Here is a 21,563-nt window from a genome sequence, read left to right as displayed (position 1 = left end):
TTCCTGCCGGTGAAGATTGGAAGATGCCAGACCTTAGCGAAGGAAGAATGAGGACCCTTCCACATTGACTGGATGCCTCCTTGTCCTGGAGAGGATCTCTCCAAATATTTGAGGGTACTTCAAAAAGTTCGTGGAAACATCCGTATTATTTTTCAGTTCTATTTTTTCATGTACCCTCGTACACACCCCTTGGACTATGGCGTAGGGGTTTCCTGAAGCAGAGAAGAGGTAACTTAATGTATCAAAGGCCAGACTAGACAATTCCTCCTTTGTGGATGGAAAGCAGGACAACTGACTTTCTTTCCAGTCTTGGTGTCCGGACTTCAGCAAAGAAGGGGTATTGGTCCTCACACTCAGAGCCCCCAAACCTCTCTAAGACATGCCCCTCTCCTAAAGGTCCTACCACAATTGGAGTTAGATCAGGGGGTAAGGAAAGGTGGGGGGAAGAGGTTCTCACCTTCCAAAGTCTCCTCTCTGCCTGGTCTGAAGATACCTCTTCTAATGCATATTGATTACCTGGGACCCATTTCCCTAAGTCCCCCTCCCTCACCTCCAGCCCCCTTTTCTTCTGCCCCTTCTGGCCTTACCAACAGGTCCACCTTCATCTCTTGGCCTGACCAAGGCAAAGGAGGTAGGCTGATGAATGAAAGAACCCTCCCCTGGGTGTGGGTGGAGAGATTTCTGGGTTTAAGTCTCCCTACTCCTCTTCTGTGGGTGGTAAGATTGGGAGAAGGGGGGTAACTCAGGGGACCCTGGGGTGATGAAGGGGGTCCTGCCTTGCTGCTAGCCCTGGAGGACAGGGGCTGAGCACACCCCTCTCAACAAACACCCCACGCACAAAGCCTTTCATAGGATCTCTGTCAGCCTTAGGATGAGCTCACCATTGGAGCACTGCTCAGGTTACTGAGTCCAGGAATAGAGATTTATTTGCTAGTGACAGAAGTAGGACAAGGGCAGACACGAGGGTTCACGGTTATGAAGGCTTGGTCCCCTCCCTGTCCTGATCCATCTGCTGCAGCTGCAGACTCCCTCTGGCCCCTAGCTTTCCTGAAAGGAGCTGGGATGAATCCTGAGCTCAGCCCTCAAACCATCTCCCCCAAAGGCCCATTCACTACCAGCCTTCTCCCCATCCCCTCTGGGGACTGTCCTTCTTTCTTTTGCCCAGCCCACGCCAGCCCAACTCCCCCTCCCTGGGCAACTCAGACATTGGGATGTTTGGAGCACCCTGAGGTAGAATCATCAGGCCCTCCATCTGTCCTGGGCTGGAACGAACAGGGGCTTCCACTGTGTTTGGAGACCTCCGGGTGGGAGGTCGTCCTGTTTCCTCCTGAAGAGCAGGGGCTTTGGGTTCCTTAGAGTTCAACACCTATATATTAACTGTGTGACCTTGGTCAAGCAACTAAATCTTTTAGAGCATTGATTTCTTCCTCTGCAAAATACTGATTGTGCCTACCCCCCTGTGAGGAGAATGAATGAGATAGTGTAGTATATGGCACTTAGTGCAAGCAAGACAGACAAGGAAAGTTAATTTCCTCTCCCCCCTCCTCTTCCTGTCTTCTGGGATATTTGTCCCTCCCCAATGCTTTCCCTGAGGCGGAGAGAAGGACGCAGCTTTCTTCCCTCACTTTCCTTGGCCATCTGGAACCTGGTATTCCATGGGGGAACCAACCCAGAAGTAGCCATCCATGGATAAAGAGATGCTGACTAGACACCAGGAAGAATTTCCAGGGGATCAGTGGTACTGGCAACCAAGGAAAGACAGGGAAGTTGGTGGACCCTGGGGTCCATCTGGTCTGGGCATCAGAAGCCAGAGGTGGGCAAATGTGGAGGAGGCAGGGGGCTGGATCCCATGACCTCTGGAGGTCCTTTCTGGCCTGCAGCCTTTGTGTTTCAGAGCGGTCTTTCATGAACTAAGTCTGAGTCACTGCTTTCAGTGCCGACACCTCCCTGAAAGTTGAGACTTGAGTTTTGTCTCAGAGCCTTCCGTGGCTCAGAGACAAGACAGGAGCAGCCGAGCCAGCTTCTCCTGGAGAGGGAGGAACACTGTCCCGTCTCCGATTAGGAGGGTAGAAATGAGGGGTGGGCAGAGCAAGGGCCAGGTGCTACAGGGGGATAAATGGCAGCTACACTCTGGAAGGGCTCCCTCAGAAATGCTAATAGAACTACTGGGGTGTCTTTTCCTATGTGGGCTAAGCTAGAAAGAGGGGGCATTGGGCTTTTGGGAGCACTAGGGCAGAGGAATGGACCAGATCACTTCAAATTTGCATGTGGCACAATGACCAGCACAGTAAGAGAGCACAGTCCTCATCCTGGTTCTACCCTTTTCTTCCTGTTCTGTGACCTTGGGCAGAGAACTGTCCATCTCTGGAGAGACTTTGGTTTCCTTCTTTTTAAATAAGCAGAATTGGATTAAATTAGGTTAAAATAAGGAGTTGGATTAAAATAGGGGTAATAGTGGTATTTCTCCTAGTGTTCTTTTGAGGATTAAATGAGTTAATATTTAAAGATCTGGACAGAGTAAGTGCACAATAGATATATATCATTGTTCTTGGGGATTCTTAACCTTGGGCTTGCAGGTAAACTCTGGGGAGTTTATGAACCCCTTGAAGCTGTGTAAAATTTTGGAGGAAAGTAAACACTTTCTCAGGCTGGCGGGTTAGCTCAGTTGGTTAGAGCATGGTGCTGATAACACCAAGGTCCGGGGTTTGATCCCTGTACCCACCGGCTGCCAAAAAAATCCCCCGAAACAAGAAAAAAACATTTTCTGGGGCAGAGTCTACAGCTTTTGTCTGCTTCTCAGAAAATCTGAGGCCCCCCCCAAAATTAAGAACCACTGGCCTGGATGACCCCCAAGGGACACTTCACTCTGTGGCTGAGATTCTGTGATATGAGGAATTTCCTCTCCTTCCATAAGGACTGACGTAGTTTTCCCACAAACACCTCCAGCCCAAGCCCCTCCTTGCTGTAGCCTGTGCCCTATGGGTTGCCAAGGACAGCTCAAACTGAAAACATGAGTGGCTGGCCTTTCCCTCCAGCTTTAGAACTGGAGCTCCTAGGGTGGGGAGTCCATCACGGTTGGGAGCCCAGTCTGAGTTCTCCTCTCCCAGCTGGGGAGAGGCAGAGGGCCCAAACTCAGCAGGACCAGGAGTGTGGAGAACACAGTGAGAGGCCTGGCCTTGCCCCAATCTCCCCTACCTCCCCCCACCTGCCTACCTGAGGGCCCAAGAGGCAGATACCACTCTAATGAGCTAAGGCCCATGGCAGGCAGCGTTAATTATGATTTTATGGAAATATAGAAGGCTCTTACGCAAGTGCCCAACACATTTCCCGGCTGTGGCATCTGGGACAGCCAGGTCCCTAGGGGCTAGAGGAGGCCCCTCCCATCCCCTGCTGCCACCAGCCCCTGGAGCTCGGGACACTGGCATACAGCCACCCTCCCACTGCCCTTGGCACTGTCCCTAACACTCCCTGGGTGAGCTGTTCCCTCTCTCTGTGCTCCAGGCTTCCTGGAGGGGAACAGCATGGGTCCAGTGCATGCAATCTCTCACATCCCCCAACCCCCCACTCCCTACCACAAAGCCCACACTCTCCAGGAGACCTGTTCTTATGTGAGGGGATAATGGAGTTGGGGATGTTTCCTTCTCCTCAGTGAAAAAACCCTTCTCCAGGAAGATGTCCCCTTCTGTTTCTTTTCTCCTTGAGGCTGGGGATGCAGGGCTGACAGCTGCTATGGTTGGGGGGTGGAGGTCATAGCCCCTGGCTGTCCCTTCCCAGTCCCTGGACCAATTTGCCTACCCCACCCTCCATGTCTCTGATAGTGTCCTGAAGCCACTGCTTTCTTTCTCTAGTCCGTTCCCCCTACCCACCCACAAAGCATCTGCTACCAAGGTAACAGCAATATCATCACTCTGGGGTGAGCAAGGGGGTGAGCAGTAGAGTGGAGGGGGAAACAGCTGGAATTTTGGAGAGATGAGCACTATGGGCTCCCAGATTCATAAAGGAGGATCTTTTGCTGGAGAGGAGGCCTGGCACAGACTGCAGGGTGAGTTGGTGCTGAGAGCTGATGGAAAGGAGAAAGGATGGAGTCTAGATGCAGCTGGATTGGTGAGGATGCCCCAGCTTACTGTGTGAAAGTGTGGTGATGCCTCATGAGCCTGGAGACATCAAGGCAGAGGATGGAGCCTGCCTTTAACTCCTGGGGAGAGGTTCTCTTGCTGGGAGAGTCTAGACCCAGCCGAAGCAGCCTGAGGAACCTGGGCCAGCCTGGAGCCATACTGCCCCCTGCAGACTGCACAGAAAGCAGTATTGGATATCCTTCAGGGAGGAGAGTCAAGGCAGGCTAGGCAAGAGTCTGGGGAATCTAGCAAAAAAAAAAAGATTTTAAGCACTTAATCATTGTGTTCCACTGATGGCCTGGAAGAGGGACTGTGGTTACCCAGGGGCTTCCACAGTCCAGCTTGAGAATAGCTCTGAGAGTTATTGAAGGCCACAGAGGTATCTCCATAGATTGGGTCATTCCTTTGTCTTGGGGAGGTCCCTCTGGCTCCCAAGAGCAGCATACTGGAAAAAGAGAGCCTGAGTAGTGGACTCCTAGCATCTTCCTGGCCAAAGGCTTTGCAATGGGGATAGAAATAGTGAACTCCTAGCATCCTCCTGGACAAAGGCTTTGCAGTGGGGATAGAAGTAGAGAACTCCTAGCATCCTCCTGGACAAAGGCTTTGCAATGGGGATAGAAGTAGTGAACTCCTAGCATCCTCCTGGACAAAGGCTTTGCAATGGGGAAATAGTGAACTCCTAGCATCCTCCTGGACAAAGGCTTTGCAGTGGGGATAGATGGGAAAAAATCATGTGTCTTGGCTTTGGTGACAGAGTAGATGGTGGGTATGCAGGGCAGGGAGGTGACTCAGGTTCTAGCCCACTCCTTACTAGCTTATGACCTGCGACAAGTTGTACACCTTTATTTCCTGTAAATGGGGTTTATCCTACCTCATGGGGTGGTTGTAAATATGCGGTGGGACTGAGGCTCCTCCAGCCAGAGGGTACAACTCTAAATCCTCAGGGCAAACTGCTTCCCTTGACTGCAATGCCATCCCCTCCCTCCTGCACACTCCACATGCTGCTCATCCCAAGGGAATTCCCGAGTCAAGGAGGATTCCTATCATAGTTGCTAATATGAGACCATAAATTGTTTCCTGCTCCTTCCACCATGTCAGCAGAGCCCCTCTCCATCTATCAAAACTGTAGCGGCTCAGCTACTATCATTCATATTACTTGTCTTCAGAGCTCATAGATCAGGAATGAAATGAAAAGTATTTTATCCCCATTTTGCAGCTGGGGAAGTTGAAGCTCAGAAAGGCCTTAAACCACTGCCATCGTTGGGTCTGATTCTTCCTTAGTAGCTGTTGAATGAATGGATGCATGCATAAATGAGGAATGCTTCTCTTCTCTTTGAGGGAGGCATAGACCTCACTTTCCAGCTCTTAGGTTTGAATGTTGCCTGGGATGCATTTCAAAAGCCCACACACATTTATTTGTTAGAGTGGGTCATAGTGCCATGATTAAGAGCAGGGACTGTAGGAGGGCAGCTGCCCCATCCACCTGGATGCAGACGAGACAGGAATGTCCAGGGTCCTAGGCAGGAGCCAAGGGCAGCTTCCCCTTCTGCCTGGAAGCAGGCAAGAGAAAAACACCCAGAGTCATAGACAGGAGCAGAGGGAAGCTCCCTCCTCCTGGAAGCAGGCAAGAGAGCATGCCAAAAGCACCATTTTCACATGGGTGGCCCACCACGGCCACCACCACAGCCACAGCTGCTGCAAAAGTGGCTTGATACCACAGCTGCACTGTGCAGGCAGCCCATCATCACTCGACTGCATTGGCACAAGGAGAGTCACCAGTGGAGAATGGAAAAAGAAGAGAATATCTCTCTCCTCAAAGCCCACTCTAGAATGGCAGAAGAAGCAACTGCTCTACAAGATGAAAAGACATCAACACAGAGATACTAGAAATATGAGAACCCAAGAAAATACACCACCACCAAAAGAATACAGTAATTCTCTAACAGCAGACCCTATAGAGCAGGAAACCCTTGAAATGACTGAAAAAGAATTCCAAGCAACAATGTTAAGGAAACTCACTGAAATAACAAGAAGACTCAGTTAGACAACATAATGAAATAAGACAAAAAATCCAGGATATGAAGAAGGAAATTTATTTTAAGAGATTAATACCTTAATAAAGAATGTAGCAGAATTCATGGAACTGAAAGATTCATCAATGGAATAAAAAACCCAACTGATAGCTTAAGCAGCAGGCTAAAACAAGCAGAAGAAAGAATTTCTTTCTTTTTTTTTTTTTAAAAGATGACCAGTAAGGGGATCTTAACCCTTGACTTGGTGTTGTCAGCACCACGCTCACCCAGTGAGCCAACCGGCCATCCCTATATGGGATCCGAACCCATGGCCTTGGTATTATCAGCACCACACTCTCCCGAGTGAGCCACGGGCCAGCCCAGAAGAAAGAATTTCTGATCTTGAAGATAGTCTTTTGGAAATAACCCAGACAGACAAAAAAAAAAAAAGGAAAAAAAGAATTTTAAAAAATGAAGAAAATCTAAGAGAGCTAGTAGACAACCTTAAGAGAACAAACATTTGAATCACGGGTGTTCCAGAAGGGGAAGAGAAAGGAAAAGGCATGGAAAACCTAGTCAGTGAAATAATAATGGAAAACTTCCCAGGTATAGAGAGAAACACGGACCTTCAGATCCAGGAGGCTCCAAATCCCCAAACAGATTCAACCCAAAAAGATCCTCTCCAAGACAAATTATAGTCAAACTGGCAAAGCTCAAAGACAAAGAACCTTAAAAGAAGCAAGAGAAAAACATCAAGTCACCAATAAGGGAGCCCCTATCAGACTAACAGCAGACTTCTCAACAGAAACTCTATAGGCCAGAAGAAAATGGGATGATATATTCAAAACTGCCAGTCAAGCATACTATACCCAACAGGACTGTCCTTCAGAAATGAGGGAGAAATAGTGTATTTTCCAGACAGACAAGAACTGTGGGAGTTCACCTCCACATGACTAGCACTACAAGAAATCCTCAAGGAAGAAGTCCTGTATCTGGAATCCAAAAAATGATAATCGCTACCATGAATACACAAGAAAAAACAAAACCCACTGGTAGAACAAAAATGCCAATGAGCAAGAGAAAGAAACTAAATCTTATCACCACAAAAAACCATAATGACAATGTATGTAATGCCCCTGCTTTATTTCTGAGTTTGGTAATTTTGGTCTCTCTTTTTTTTCTTGGTCAGTCTAGGTAAGGGTTTGCAAATTTCGTTGACCTTTTTAAAGAATCAACTTTTGGGGCTGGCCCGTGGCTCACTCAGGAGAGTGCGGTGCTGATAACACCAAGGCCACGGGTTCGGATCCTATATAGGGATGGCCGCGGGTTCGGATCCTATATAGGGATGGCCGGTTCGCTCACTGGCTGAGCGTGGTGCTGACAACACCAAGCCAAGGGTTGAGATCCCCTTACCGGTCATCTTTAAAAAAAAAAAAAAAAAGAATCAACTTTTGGTTTTGTTGTTTTTCTCTATTGTTTTTTAATTCCCTATTTCATATATTTCTGTTGTAATCATTGTTATTTCCTAATTATATTTATTTTTAGTTTAGTTTGCTTATCTTTTTCTATTTTCTTAAGATAGAAGTTTACATCACTGATTTGAGATTTTTCTTCTTCTTCTTCTTCTTTTTTTTTTTTTTTAAAGATGAACAGTAAGGGGATCTTAACCCATGGCCTTGGTGTTGTCAGCACCACACTCTCCCGAGTGAGCCACGGGCCGGCCCCTCTTATTTCTGATATAGATGTTTACAGGCATAAATTTTCCTCTAAGCACTGCATGAGCCCTGCAGCCTATAAATTTTGATATGTTGGGCTTTGATTCTTATCTCAAAGTACTCTCTAATTTCCCTGTGATTTTCCTTTTTAATAATTGTTTACTTAGGAGAGTGTTATTTGATTTTCACACATTTTTGAATTTTCTAAATTTCCTTCTGTTATTGTGGTCAGAGAAAATATCTTCTTTATTTTCTGTGATCTTAGTCTTTTTAGATGTATTAAGACTTGTTTGGCAGCCAAAAATTAAAAAAATGTTAAAAAGAGCAGGGACTCTCTCTCCTTCTAGCTGTGTGACCACGGGTTAGACACTTAACCTCAGTTTCCCCATCAATAGAATGAGGGCGATAATAGAATAATATAAAAAACAGCATCTACCACATAAGAAAGAATGTTTGAGAAGCACTCTGAAGCACTAAAGCAATGTTTATTAAGTAAACAGACCCTCCACACTTATGTGTTATACAAATAAAGCCATACTTTTAGGTGTTAAATAAATAAAAGTATGAATGTACGAGGTCCTGGGGCTACAATGGAGAAAAAGATGATCACATTTACTAAGGACTCAATTATTGTCTCTATCTATGGGGAAGAAGAGCTCATCATTCCCCTTTTACAGTTGCAACATGAGGACCAGAAAGGTTAAGTCACTTGCCCAAGGCCACACAGCCATGCTTGAACTCACAGTCTGTCTCAAAAAATATGCTCTTAGGGCCGAGCCCGTGGCGCACTCGGTAGCGTGCTGCGCTAGCAGCGCGGCGACGCTCCCGTCGCAGGTTCGGATCCTATATAGGAATGGCCGGTGCACTCACTGGCTGAGTGCTGGTCACAAAAAAGACAAAAAAAAAAAAAAAAAAATATGCTCTTAACTCCAACACTAGTGCACCTCTCTTAGTCTCTACCCTCAAGGAGCTTCCACTCTGCTGGAAAAACATTAGACAAGGTAGACAAAATAAAGTGCACATCAGATAATTGTTATGAAAGAATTTGGTGGGGTGCTATGAAGCATAGAGACAGGGCTTGGGGAATGTAAGCATTAACCAGCTGGGCTGCAGGAAGGGTTAAGAAGCAGGCAGCAAATCTGAAATATGAACAGAGAGCCTTCCCAAGGAGAGACTTACTGGTGATTGAGAGGAACTCTCAGGAATAAAGGAGTGAAGATTTGAGCCAAGCCTACACATTGTCTACCCCCAGGGGGCACTGTTTGGTGCGGATGGTGCCCTGTGGAACTGTGCATACAAAGGCATCAGAGACATTTTGCTGGGAGGAGGGAGCCCACTCCTGGGATGGGGGTGTTTGTGTACTTGAACACACAGAACACACAGAGATTGTCATATGGTATTGTCAGCCTGGCATGTGTGTGTGTGTGTGTGTGTGTGTGTGTGTGTGTGTGTGTGTGTGTGTGTGTGTGTGTGTGTGTGTGTGTGTGTGTGTGTGTGTGCGCGCGCGCGCGCGCGCGCGCCCCCATGCTCTAATCCCGTACTTTCTTAATTTTTCCTGGAACTCAGGGCTCATCTCTTTTGACCTTTTGACCACCAAGGTGAGGGAAGCATGGGGTGCCTGAGTTTTGGACAGGGCAGGATTCCACCCACCTGGGTACTCTGAGAGAGAGCCTGGCACATAGGAGGCACTCAGTAACATTTTGTTAAATGAATGAGTGAATGAGAAATGCTTCCCCTCTCTACCCATCTTTCTTTGAGGTAGACCTCAGTCTACAGCTCTCCAGGTTGGAATGTTGCCTGGGGACAGAAAACAAAACAAAACATTTTGGTTAGAGGAGAAAAACGACACTGAATTGTTGTTTTCAGCAATTTTTACCAGTAAAAATTACTTTGTTGGCTGAGGGACCCTCAAAGTGTATTACTAGGATCGAGTTATACCATGACCTAGAAAATGACAGAGCATTTCGGCTGGGGGAAAAAAATCCATTTTAAAAAAATTGCACTAAAAAAAATGTCCCTGAAATGATGTGTGTGTGAGGGGGGAGTTTCTGGGATGGTCATATCTGTATCCCCAGGACTTGGCCTAGTAAGGACATCGGGGTCCTTGGTGGGGTCCTCTGCCACCCAAGGGGAACTCCTGAGGATTAAACTCTGGAATAAGATGCAACTTCACAGAATTTCCTTTAATCCTCACTGCCACACTGAGTGGGAGGGAGACCTTGCCCCCGTTTTACAGATGAGGAAATAGGTTCAGAAATGTGAGAGAGGATCTGGGCAGTGCCCCTGCCTTGTGGGGGCTTCATACCCTCCCAGGACCCAAAACTCCTCTACAGAGTGGCAAGTCTGGACCAGAATTTTCCCAAGGCCCTTTTAGGCCTCAGGATGTATTGTTCAGACCCTGTACTATGCTTGGCCCAGGGGGGCACAGAGAAAGAGTGGGGTGGGGGCTTGCAACCAGCCCAGCTCCATTTGCCTCAAGCCTGACTTCTTTTCCTTAGAGAGAGGGCCAAGGAAAACTAGGAACAGGCACAGCAACACCTGAATGTGGAGAGAAGCCCAGAGACTCTGAGATGGGTGGGAGGAGTGGGTGGCTGTGACAGGATAGCAGAGTTGGGACTCAGAGGGGACAACAGATGCTTTGGAGATGAAGGGCAAGCGGGTGGGGGAATTGGGTTCTGGAGTTGGAGTCCCACTCCCACATCAGCTCCCATGGTGACCTTGAAGAGCATGCACACCAGCTTATTCCCTTTCTACCTCCACCCGTTACAAGCCTCCACCCATCTGCTCATCTCCTCTGCCCCACCCCACCACTCAGACCACCCTGCTCCCCCAGGCCTGGACCAAGCCCCTGGGGGACCCTTTCTACTCCCCCACCACCCTGCCCTTCCTGGGATTCTACTCTGCCCTCTCTTGGAGGGTTTGAGTAGAATCGGATTCTATTCAAACCCTCCTGGCCTCAAATCCGATTCCAACTTTGGGCCAGGGGTTGGTTCTCACAGTCTTGGAGGGGATCTCAGGGACTCAGGCTTCCTCGGTCCCCAATGGCAAGAATGTTTCCATCCCCCCATGGCTCCTCCTTATTCCCCTCATTCCATGGCCTCATGGGAGGAGAAAGCATGTATGGACCAAGGGCCCAGGTACCTGGAGAAGGAGGTGCCAGCCCAGGGGAAGGGGAACATCTTTGGCTTTCTCTCTCTCCTAAACAGACCTCTCAGAATCATGAAGCCTGGATAGCTAGGGTCATGTGAGGTCAAGCCACATTTTAGAGCTCTGTTTCTGCTCTCTTCAAGGCCCCAGGTCTGTTTATACCATGCACAGTAGTGGGAGGTGGGTGAAGAGAGCTGGGGCTGTCTGTGTACAGTGACAACAGGTGCTGAGGGTGGGGAAGGAAGCCCTCCCTCAGGCAGACTGTATTTGTGCATAAACACAGCCTGCTCCACACCCCAGGACAGGGAAGGGGCAGAGACCCGACCGACTAGCGCTTCTAGATTGCCCTAGTAGGGGGCACTCCCAGCATACCTTCCCCTCCTCCCAGCACCACCCCCTGGGGTGTTTCCACATCAAGCTAGGCTGTGTTCTGTAAACTCCAGTCCCCTAGCCAGGCAGCCCCCAGCAAAAGGACAGGTGCCCTGCCACCACTGTGTGTCGGCTTGTCTCATCCCCTAGAGTGGACAGGCTCCTCCCATGGGGCCATGTGAGGTGCCTGGGCCTAAGGGTTTCCAGGACTCTGCATGGCTTATGGATTTGGGGCCAGTCTTGAAGACTGAGGGTGCCCCTCTTGTCCCTGGGCCTCTTGGGGACCAGCAGGGGAGTGGATGTCCATCCTGTGACTTTGTTTTGCTGCACCACCATCTCCCCTTCAAGTTAATGATTGGTGGGGAGCTTTGGGGACACCAGCTCTCGATTCCCCGAACTTGGGCTGCACCAACAGGTCCTGAGTTTCCTGAAGCCCTGAGTGCCCAGCCAATAACAGACCCCAGGCCTTGTCCCACCCCTACATGGGGCTGCTGCTGCGTATAAAGACTGAGGCCCGGGTGGGAGGCTCAGTGGTCTAGCCCAACCCACTGCTACGCAGCTGGCCCTGCTTCCTTTTTGAGATGCTGTTTTGGCACAACCAGCCGGAGCACCTGTGGCCCAGTCCTGGGGAGGTGTACCCGGGGACTCATGGCAGCCTGCTCAGGTAAGGACCAGATCTCCCTGTCCCCTTGGAAGGCCCCGGTCTAAAGCTGGGGGTGGGGGGAGACATGGTAGGGCCATCTCTTTCAAGCCAAGGGGAATGGGGTTCCTGCTCTTTGGCTTCTATAGAAGTGGGGGAAGTGGTCAAATGTATATGGAGTTTAGGGGTCCCTTAGGCCCTGGCTGCTTCTGGGATGCCTGTTGCAGGAAACTATAAGTTCCCTAGAGGGAGGGTCTGGCATAAAGAGTCAAAGCCCCTTAGGGGATGGGGTGAACAGGGCAGAAAGTGGGCAGTGCCCTCCTCCCCTTGGCAGGGAGCCCCTGCCCTTGCCCTACTTGAAGCAGGAAGAGCTGCCCAGCATCCCCAGTGCAGAGCCACCGTGCCCTGTGTTCCAGTATGTGCTCCGTGCAGCCACCTCGCCGGCCATGAAGCAGCAGGAGGAGACCCTCACCTACCTGAACCAGGGTACGCTGGGTCTGGGGAAGGAAAGGGGCTAGTGGGCAGCAAGCTTCGGAAGCTGGGGCCAGGGTGAGCTGGAGCTGGTAAGTGCCACTCTGACACTCAGAGTGGGGCTCACACATCCCTTTTATCTTTCCCAGGCCAGTCTTATGAGGTGCGGATGTTCTTCAACCCCAAGCTGGGCGATGCTGCTCAGTGCCCTCAGCTGCTAAAGGTAGGTACCCCTGTTCCCCAGAACTGGCAAAAGCTAGGTATGACTGGTCCTCTGGGCAGGAAGCCAGTGTCTCACTGTGATGTCATTGTCAAGTAGAACCCTCTCAAGTCCATCATTTAATTTGACCCTCACAACTCAGTGGTGGGCAGGGATTGTTGAGGAAACAGGCACAGAGAGGTTAAGCATTTTCTCAAGGACTCAGAACCAGTAAGTAGCAGAATGGAGATTTAGAAATACATTTACATAGTGTTTTTTTTTTTTTTTTTTAAAGATGACCAGTAAGGGGATCTTAACCCTTGACTTGGTGTTATCAGCACCACACTCTCCCAAGTGAGCCACGAGCTGGCCCTTACATTTACAGTGTTATTCACACACATGACCTTTTCTTAAAAATTTGTCTCTTTAGCCCCCATTCTATGCCAGAAAACATTCTATGAGCTAGGGATTCAGCAGTAAAGAGACAGGTGTAGTTCCCTTTCTCAGGAGGCTTACATTCTATTAAGACAAACAAAACTATACACAATTACAAACGGTGATACATGCTGCAAAGAAAAGGATAGCATGACTAAGGCTAGGAAGGCATTAACTCCCCCATTTTATAGATGGGGAAACTGAGGCTCAAGGTCTCTAGGTTACCTCCCCAGTTTCATAGCTTGAGTGATTCTAAGTCCTAATTCCTCCTGGGGGTGGGAGAGAGAGTGGGAAGGTTGTTCTACCCAGGCGTGGGGACTGGTTCCCAAATGCCCTAGCGCCCTCTGACCTGCAAGCTAGACATTCCTGTGACTGCAGAGTGTGGTGCGTGTGGTGTTCCATGATCGGCGACTGCAGTACATGGAGCAGCAGCAGCTGGACGAGTGGAGGTGGAGCCGGCCCGGGGATCGCATCCTGGACATTGGTGAGCAGGGAGGGACCAGGGAGACCTCGAGTCTGCTTTCTGGCTTGGAAGTCTTTGTGGACAGGGGTGCTGAGCCTTGCTCCCCTCTTGCCATCTTTTGCTTCCAGATGTGCCAGTCTCTGTGGGAGTGATAGAACCCCAAGTGCTGCCCTCGCAGCTCAACACAGTGGAGTTTCACTGGGACCCAATCAAGAGGACTTCTGTCTTCCTGCAGGTGAGCCTGCAGCTGGGTACTGGGAAGAGGCTGGAGGTCAGATGGGGGTGGCAGCAGTGTAGGTGGGAAAGGAAGATGAGTTAGGAGGAGTGTGACAATAAGAACAAATCACTGCCAGAAAATGCCTTGAAGAAAAAGTATGGACAAACATTTACTGAATCTCAACATAGGGAAGGACTTGTTAAACCTCAAAGCAGGGCTGGCTGGTTAGCTCAGCTGGTTAGAGTGAAGTGTTATAACACCAAGGTCAAGGGTTCGGATCCCCATATCATCTAGCCATCAAAAAAACAAAACAAAAAAAGCATTAAAGTGATGGAAGAAACTATAAAACACACAGCAAAATTTAGCCTCATAAAAAGTAATGGCTTGAAATACATAAGCAAAATTAAAAGGAGACATCAAATATTTGCCACATATGTCATACAATGTATATATACAATGTACATATATAAAGAGTTCTTATATATCAATAAGGAAAAAAATATATGGAAAAAAAAAAAAAGATGAAAACACAATAGAAAATAGGCCAAAGGATACGAGCAGACAATTTATATAAGGATACAAAATGCCAACAAATGTAGACAGTGCAAATCTGATCACAGAAATGCTCATTAAGATTACATGTATATATAACTGATGAAGACTTTTTAAAAAAATTGTTATCAGTAAGGTTTAGGAAACATTCTTACATCCTGAGAGTGCAAACTGATGCACCCACCCATTCTGTAGGTAGGTCGGCACTTAGGTAAAGTTTATTGAATTTAACATTCATACTCTTTTACCCACTAGTTCCACTTCAATAAATTTATCCTATAGCAGTGTTCAATAGGTACACGAAGATATATTTACCAGCTGTTTATGGCAACATTGTTTTTCTTTTTTCTTTTCTTTTTTATTCCTAAATAATAGAAGCAGCATTGTTTTCATATTAAAAGATTTTAAACAATCAAAATGCCCATCAGAAGAGGATTGACTTTTAAATAAGTTATAATACAGGCAAATAATAAAAATTATGTAGCCTTAGAGCACGATGTTCTAACACCAAGGTCGAGGGTTCGGATCCTCATAGAGGCCAGCTGCCAAAAATAAATAAATAATAATAATAGAAAAATTATGTAGCCACTAAAATGATGTCTCTGAAAGATATTTAATGACAAGGGATGCTTTCCTATAAGTAAAGAAGAGGTAGGGCTGGCCAGTTAGCTCAGTTGGTTAGAGCACGATGTTCTAACCCCAAGGTCAAGGGTTCGGACCCCCATACTGGCCAGCTGCCAAAAGAGGAAAAAAAAAAAAAAATAGAAGAGGTAGACTACTAACATGAATTTAGGTTTTAATTCTTATTAAAAAAAAAAACAAACGTGTGTGTGTATACATGTTTTTTCTTCTTGCCCCCAGAGAAGATAGGAAGAAACAATACTTGAATGCTAACAGGAGCTATCGCTGAGAGATGGGGTGATGAGAAATGCCATATATTTTTATATATTCTGTATACATCTTCATATATTTTCATACATATATTCTTTATACGTTTCTGGTGTTCTCTACACTTTCTACATTGAATACATTTCCCTTTATAACCAAACAATATTATTGCCCCTGTTTGTGAGTGCTCACCATAGTTTAAGCACCTGCACTAGGAGTCAGGCTGACATGATGCAACTTGTACTACTTCCTAGAATGGACCTCGCCCAAGTCCCATAATCTCTGTGAGCCTTGGTTTCCCCCTGGTGAAGTTAGACCCTTTACCTGTGTGTCACAGGATTGAGGGAAGGCTCTAGAGGGCAGTGGGTATGAAAGGAGGGGAAGACCCTGCTTACCTTTGGGTTTTTTTTTTTTTTTTTTTTTGTCTTTTTCCGTGACCGGCACTCAGTGCACCGGCCATTCCTATATAGGATCCGAACCCACGGCGGGAGCGTCGCCGCGCTCCCAGCGCTGCACTCTCCCGAATGCGCCACGGGCTCGGCCCATCCTGCTTACCTTTGGAATCCCCATGCCAGGCAGAACACAGAGGCTGCAGGCTCAGTGGGGCGGCAGGCCAGAAGGGCTTCCGAGAGCAGATTGCCAGATTTAGCAAATAACATACAGGATGCCAAGTTAAATTAGAATTTTAGGTAAATCATTTTTTGGTATGAGTATGTCCTGTGTGATACTTGAGACATATTTATACTAAAAATTATTTGTTGTTTACCTGAAATTCAAACTTAACTAGGCATCCTGTGTTTTATCTGGCCTTATCCTGGAAGGGGATGCCTTGGCTCAGATGTAAGTAGAGAGAGAGAGCTTTTTGGGTAGAGGCCTTTAGAGAGAACTATTCAGGTGTGTTGGGGGTCATAATTAAGCTGGCTGGAGGGGAAGGTGGCAGGTTCATTGGTGGGTGAGGGACAGCAGCCATGCAGCAAGGCTTGACTCGGCCCTTTAAGGTACTCGAACGCCAGGGTTGGGAACTTTGCTTCTCATCCCATAACCGTGGGAGACCATTGAAGGATTCTGAACAAGGAAAAGAACCTAATAAAGTGATGCTTTTTGTTTTTTTGTTTTTTTTTTTAAAAAGATGACCGGTAAGGGGATCTCAACCCTTGGCTTGGTGTTGTCAGCACCACGCTCAGCCAGTGAGCAAACCGGCCATCCCTATATAGGATCCGAACCCGTGGCCTTGGTGTTATCAGCACCACACTCTACCGAGTGAGCCACGGGCGGCCCATAAAGTGATGCTTTTTGAATAGACACTGGTTGGGGATGGAAAGTTGCTGTGGTAAGTGGCTGAAAGGTGACAGGCAAGTAACTAACAGGTTTGGGGTGGAATCCCTTGAATGTGGATGGGACCTGGGGTCCCCCTGCTTTGTTTCTTCTCCACCTCAGGTTCACTGCATCAGCACTGAGTTCACGCCTCGGAAGAAAGGTGGAGAGAAAGGCGTTTCTTTCCGCCTCCAGATTGACACCTTTAAGCCCAGCGACAAGGGGCTTCTGCCTGAGCACCTGCATTCAGCTGGTTGCCTCATTAAGGTGTTCAAGGTACAGGCAGCACCGGGGCCCCTTTTTCCTCCCTCAAGGGTTGTCACTCTGCTGTGTGGGATCTGGCCCTGCTCAGCTATGGACCTTCAGCCTGTTGTGCCCCATCCCTGGGACTGTTTCCTTTTCTGTACACAGAGGGGTGGAGCATGATCTCTTTCTTAGAGCCTGTCCAATAAAGCCTCCTAAAGTGTGCGTGTGTGGGGGGGGCAGGTAAAGAAGGGGCCTCTGAGGCTTTCTTCTCACCCTCTTGTAGCCTAAAGGAGCTGACCGGAAGCTGAAAACTGACCGGGAGAAGATCGAGAAGCAGCCCCCGCATGAGAGAGACAAGTATCAGACTGCCTGCGAGAGCACGGTCTTCTTGGAGGTATGTGTTGGGGAGGGAGGCAAGAGCTGGAGGGGAAGTTTGGAGAAAAGATCCTCAACGTACACATGGGGAAAAAGAGGCCTTAAGGACTGCGACTGCTCCAGAATAATCAAAGCCCCCCAGTGATCCCTCCCATTGCCTGCCTACCCTGCCTACCCCTCAAGTGCTGCCTGTCCTGTGTCCCGCCACCGCAGCCACCTCACTTCTGTGTGCTCTCTTTACCTGGAGCACCTCCCTTCCTCCTGCTGCTGCTCCTGGCTAGCACCTCCAGCGAGCCTTCCCTGACTCCCCGGCCCTGCCAGATAGTTTATTCTCTTTCTTTGTGGTGAAACTCAGTCTACTTGTTAGGCCACAGGTCCCTTGTCAGCTCTTAATAGAGGGAGGGAGGTGTGCAAACAGCCACCACTGCCCTTGGGATGTGCAGGCCGACCTTGCTGCTTGTTTGCCCACAGTGTTCACCATGGCCAGAGCCCACTGCAGGGCCCCACCCAGCTCTCAGCTCTCTGGCGCTGACCTCTCCCAACTCCTCCAAGCTCCTGTCCCCAGAGAGGTGAGGCGGGATGAGCACTTCCTGTCAGCCCTTGGGGTGAGAGTAAAGAAAAGAGCTCCTCTGCTCAGGCACTGGCAAGGGGGAAGGGCTGAGGGTGTGGTTGAGATCTGGCAAGGAATGTGTGGCTGAGCACACAGGCCAGCTCTGCATCTCAGGGCAAGCCTCAGGGGAGAGTGAGCAGGGAGGGAGAATAGCTGCACTGCTCTGCAGAATCCCTGACCCTCTGCTCCTCCTCGAAGGCTCTGTTCCTCACCACCCTTCCCTTTGGACACCTTGGGGTGTGGCCCAGCTGAGGTGAGTCTTCCCTTTACAACTCCTCAACCATTCCTTTCAAAGCCTCAGCAGCTCATCTCACTCTCCAGAATAGGGTGGCCCTGCCCCCTGGTGGCCAGATGTGGTACAGCCAGATTGCAACTCTTACCTGGCAGGACTGGACAGGAGGAGCCACACCTCTCAGGCTGGGGACCCCCCAAAGGAGGGGTTGTTTCCCCTCCCCTTTGCTTTTAGTTCATGGGTCCACAGTATTACCTGGACCACCCTCTTAATGCCTCAGGATCTGAACCCTGGAGCCTCCATCTCAGAGACACAGCAGTGGTTGCATCGGCACCGGTTCTCCAGCTACTGCCGGACGCTGGCCAGCTTCACTGGTGAGGCTTGCAACTGGCAAGGACCAGACCTGTAGGGTACTGAGGGTGGAACACTCAGGCAGGAAACCTGTCTCTGTCTTGGCTTGCCGTGTGCCTTACAACTAACCTTTATTGAGGACTAAAAGTTATCCGGCATTGTACTAGGCTCTCTTCTCATGTATGCTCTCAAATAATTTATACACTACTCCTTGAGGACAGGGCCCAGAGAGGCTGAATCACTTGCCCAAAGACACAGCTAGCAAGTGGCAGAACTGGGATTTGAATCCAAGTCTGACTCTCGTGTCTTGACATATTAGGGCTATTCGTAGCCTAATAGACTGTGTCCCTTGCCTCCCACACTTGATCCCAGGCCTCTTCCCCCAATCTGGCCCTGTCTGATTCTGCAGGTATGGATCTGCTGAAGCTTACTCGTCAGGACCTTATCCAGATCTGCGGGGCTGCCGACGGGATCCGCCTTTTCAATACTCTTAGAGCCAGGTGCTGGGCACTGCCAAGCAGGGCAGGGTCCCCTTCCACTGTATGAGCTCACCTAGTGGGTGTATTTCACAGGATATTTGAGCCAGAAGGCACCTTAAAGACCACTTAGTTCTACTCTCCTTTTTTACTGAGGAAGAAATTTAGGCCCAAGAAGGACAATGACCACCCAAGGTCACAGAACAAGGCTGGCAGGGCTGGTCTATCTGAAAAGTTAGGCTCCTATGACCTCCTCCTTCCTGTGACCATCCCACCTACATCACTTAATTTCTGGGGACAGAGATGGGTTTTTTCATTTTTTCTCCCCTGAGGGTCCAGCATTCATTAAGTGCCTAAGAACTGCTTAATGACTTCCCTCCCTAGTGACCTGGAAGGAGGCTGGGGGTCTCTCCCAGGGATGGGGCTAGAAATGGGAGCTGTTAAGGTATGAGGGCTGATACATAGACTGTTTTCCTGGCCCAGGCCCATCCGTCACCGGCTGACTTTATATGTGGCTCAGGAGGCCGCTAGACAAGAGAACAAGGTTCCTAAGAACCCCGACTCAGGTGAGGTTCTGGCCTCTCTCCAGAAGACCAGAAATTCAGGTGTGGCTGTATGAAACCTCCTCTGGTTTGGGAAGAGAGTGATGCCCCATCATTCCTGTGACTCAGGATGCCCTTTTTGGCATTCCTCTGCCTTCCATAACCATATTAGTCCGCTCTCCTTCCAGGATGTCTCCCTGGATTTACTCCACCATATTCTAATCTCCCACCTTCTTCTGACTTTGTCATTCCATTAGTATGTAGGATTGGAACATCATATTTTGTTTTTGTACTTAGGTTTCAGTTATTCATATGTAGTTGTCCTACCTCTTTAAACTGGAGACTCCCCTCAGTCTGAAGACTCCCGAAAGGTGAAGGATGAGATGAATTAAACCTTTTTCTTTACTATTTCTCTTCCCCTCCGCCCACCCCATGAAGCTGTCACCTTGCCCCCTCCTTCCTTCTGGCATTCCTGGTTCCCTCTGAGCTGGACTCTGGGCCTCCTCCTCGCACTGACCACTGTCTCTGGGCTGCCCACACCCCCAGGTTTTTATCAAGAGATCTGTTTGGATGAACTCAGTGCTGCAGAGCTGGTGGGGAAACTGGCTGAGCTCCTAGCCCTCCCAGCCAGTCAGATCCATCGTCTTTTTCACCAGGGCCCTGGGGGCATCCTCATTCTCCTCAGTGACCAGGTAAAAGGGCAGTTTCCTGCCCCAAGTTCCCAGGGAGGCCTTAATCACTCTTGTGTCTTAAACCCACCTTCCTTTTCCATGCCATGGCTTATTCTGTTTGGCTCAAGAACAGATTGTCTTTATGACCCCATCTACCTTACAGGTGGTCCAGAATCTTAAGGATGAATCATACTTTGTGGCCGTGGTGAAGAAAGGTAGGGGTTTTAGAGGGAAAGAAGTGTGTCTGGTCCCAATAAGGGTGATTGGTCGGTGTTTAGAGTAGATATGCATTGCTTATCAATAGGGATATGATGAAAATTTGTCATTAGGCGATTTGTCTTTGTGTGAACAACATAAGATTATACTTACACAAATCCAGATGGAATAGCCTAATACACACCTCCAGCTCCATTATAATCTTATGGGACCACCATCATATATGACATCCATGGATTACTGAAACATTATTCAGCACATGACTGTACATTCTGTCTCCTAAATGAGATTAAAAAGTTCTTTGGGGCCGAGCTCGTGGCGCACTCGGTAGAGTGCTGCGCTGGGAGCGCGGCGACGCTCCCGCCGCGGGTTCGGATCCTATATAGGAATGACCGGTGCACTCACTGGCTGAGTGCCGGTCGCGAAAAAACGACAAAAAAAAAAAAAAAAAAAAGTTCTTTGAAGGTGGGGGGAATAACGTGTGTCCCAATCAACTGGTAAAGTTCTGCTGAATGCCAACTTTTGTCAAAGGGACACGGATTCATATAACTAAAAGACAATTATTAATTGCTTAGGAAAAATGTGACTGAATAAATGCATTCTCATAAGGGAAAAAAATACTCATTTTTGTTGTCAGGGAGTTTATTAAAGAAGGCAAGGCCCTGACTCTCCAATCCTCTTCCCCCGTGCCCACCAGTCATACAAGGTTTACTGACATCACCTGGTTCACAGCAGCTCTGACCAAGCTGCTCATGGGCTGGTTATTTAGATGCTTGCCTTCTACCCCTCTTGCCATGCCAGAGCTAGTTAGCCTGGCATACGGTAAGTACGCAGGAAGGCTAGGAGGTGGATTTGAAGTGGGGTTGGATGAACACTCAGCTGTGGTGGATGCGTTGCAGGCTGCTTGAAGGTTGTGGACCTACCTCATCCCAGTGGTGCCCTTTCTACTGCTTTCAGTGCAGAATCCAGATGGCTACTACTTGGTTCTTACCTAGGCCCGGGTGAACTCCACTGCAAAAGGAGACTGATGCCAGCCTGGTTCTGTGTTCAGCAGAAGCCTTGTTAAAATCCTAAGATGATTCACGAGGGTCCAGGTGAAGAGCCAAACTGTCTTGCGTAATCTAGGGAGGAGGCAAGTAGCTTCCAGTCTCACTTTTCTTTCTGCTCAGCAGCAGTGGTTATTGAAACCCTGGGCACAGCCTCCCTTGCCCAGTCTTCAGAGCTGGCCAAGTTTGTAAGGCAAAAATAACTGGCGATATGGATAAGGAGCTTCTGCTATGAATGGTGTTGGCTGCTGAATACTGTGT

General features: G+C 48.6%; 1 protein-coding gene across 1 annotated transcript; it reads left to right on the top strand.

The window, feature by feature from the left end:
- The first annotated feature begins 11,939 nt into the window (after positions 1-11,939).
- On the top strand, positions 11,940-21,251 carry LOC134386789 (transcription factor CP2-like protein 1). The gene is made up of 15 exons (XM_063108900.1): positions 11,940-12,022; positions 12,333-12,484; positions 12,619-12,692; positions 13,482-13,587; positions 13,695-13,801; positions 16,661-16,813; positions 17,067-17,177; positions 17,630-17,727; positions 17,967-18,021; positions 18,281-18,374; positions 18,761-18,851; positions 19,311-19,393; positions 19,916-20,061; positions 20,204-20,255; positions 21,214-21,251. The coding sequence occupies exons 1-15, from the start codon at positions 11,940-11,942 to the stop codon at positions 21,249-21,251; spliced, it is 1,443 nt and encodes a 480-aa protein (XP_062964970.1).
- The last annotated feature ends 312 nt before the right edge of the window (positions 21,252-21,563 follow it).

This window comes from Cynocephalus volans, chromosome 10 (assembly GCF_027409185.1).
Source record: "Cynocephalus volans isolate mCynVol1 chromosome 10, mCynVol1.pri, whole genome shotgun sequence".
Lineage (NCBI taxonomy): Eukaryota > Metazoa > Chordata > Mammalia > Dermoptera > Cynocephalidae > Cynocephalus > Cynocephalus volans.
The sequence above is the reverse complement of the archived record's forward strand: the minus strand, read 5'-3'. Positions and strand labels throughout refer to the sequence as shown.

Excerpts from the sequence above, each read along its gene's own strand:
- LOC134386789 (XM_063108900.1), top strand. The coding sequence starts at position 11,940 with ATGCTGTTTTGGCACAACCAGCCGGAGCACCTGTGGCCCAGTCCTGGG. Across the intron at positions 13,588-13,694 it reads GGATCGCATCCTGGACATTG|ATGTGCCAGTCTCTGTGGGA; the intron begins GTGAGCAGGGAG and ends TTTTGCTTCCAG. Across the intron at positions 18,852-19,310 it reads TTCAATACTCTTAGAGCCAG|GCCCATCCGTCACCGGCTGA; the intron begins GTGCTGGGCACT and ends TTCCTGGCCCAG.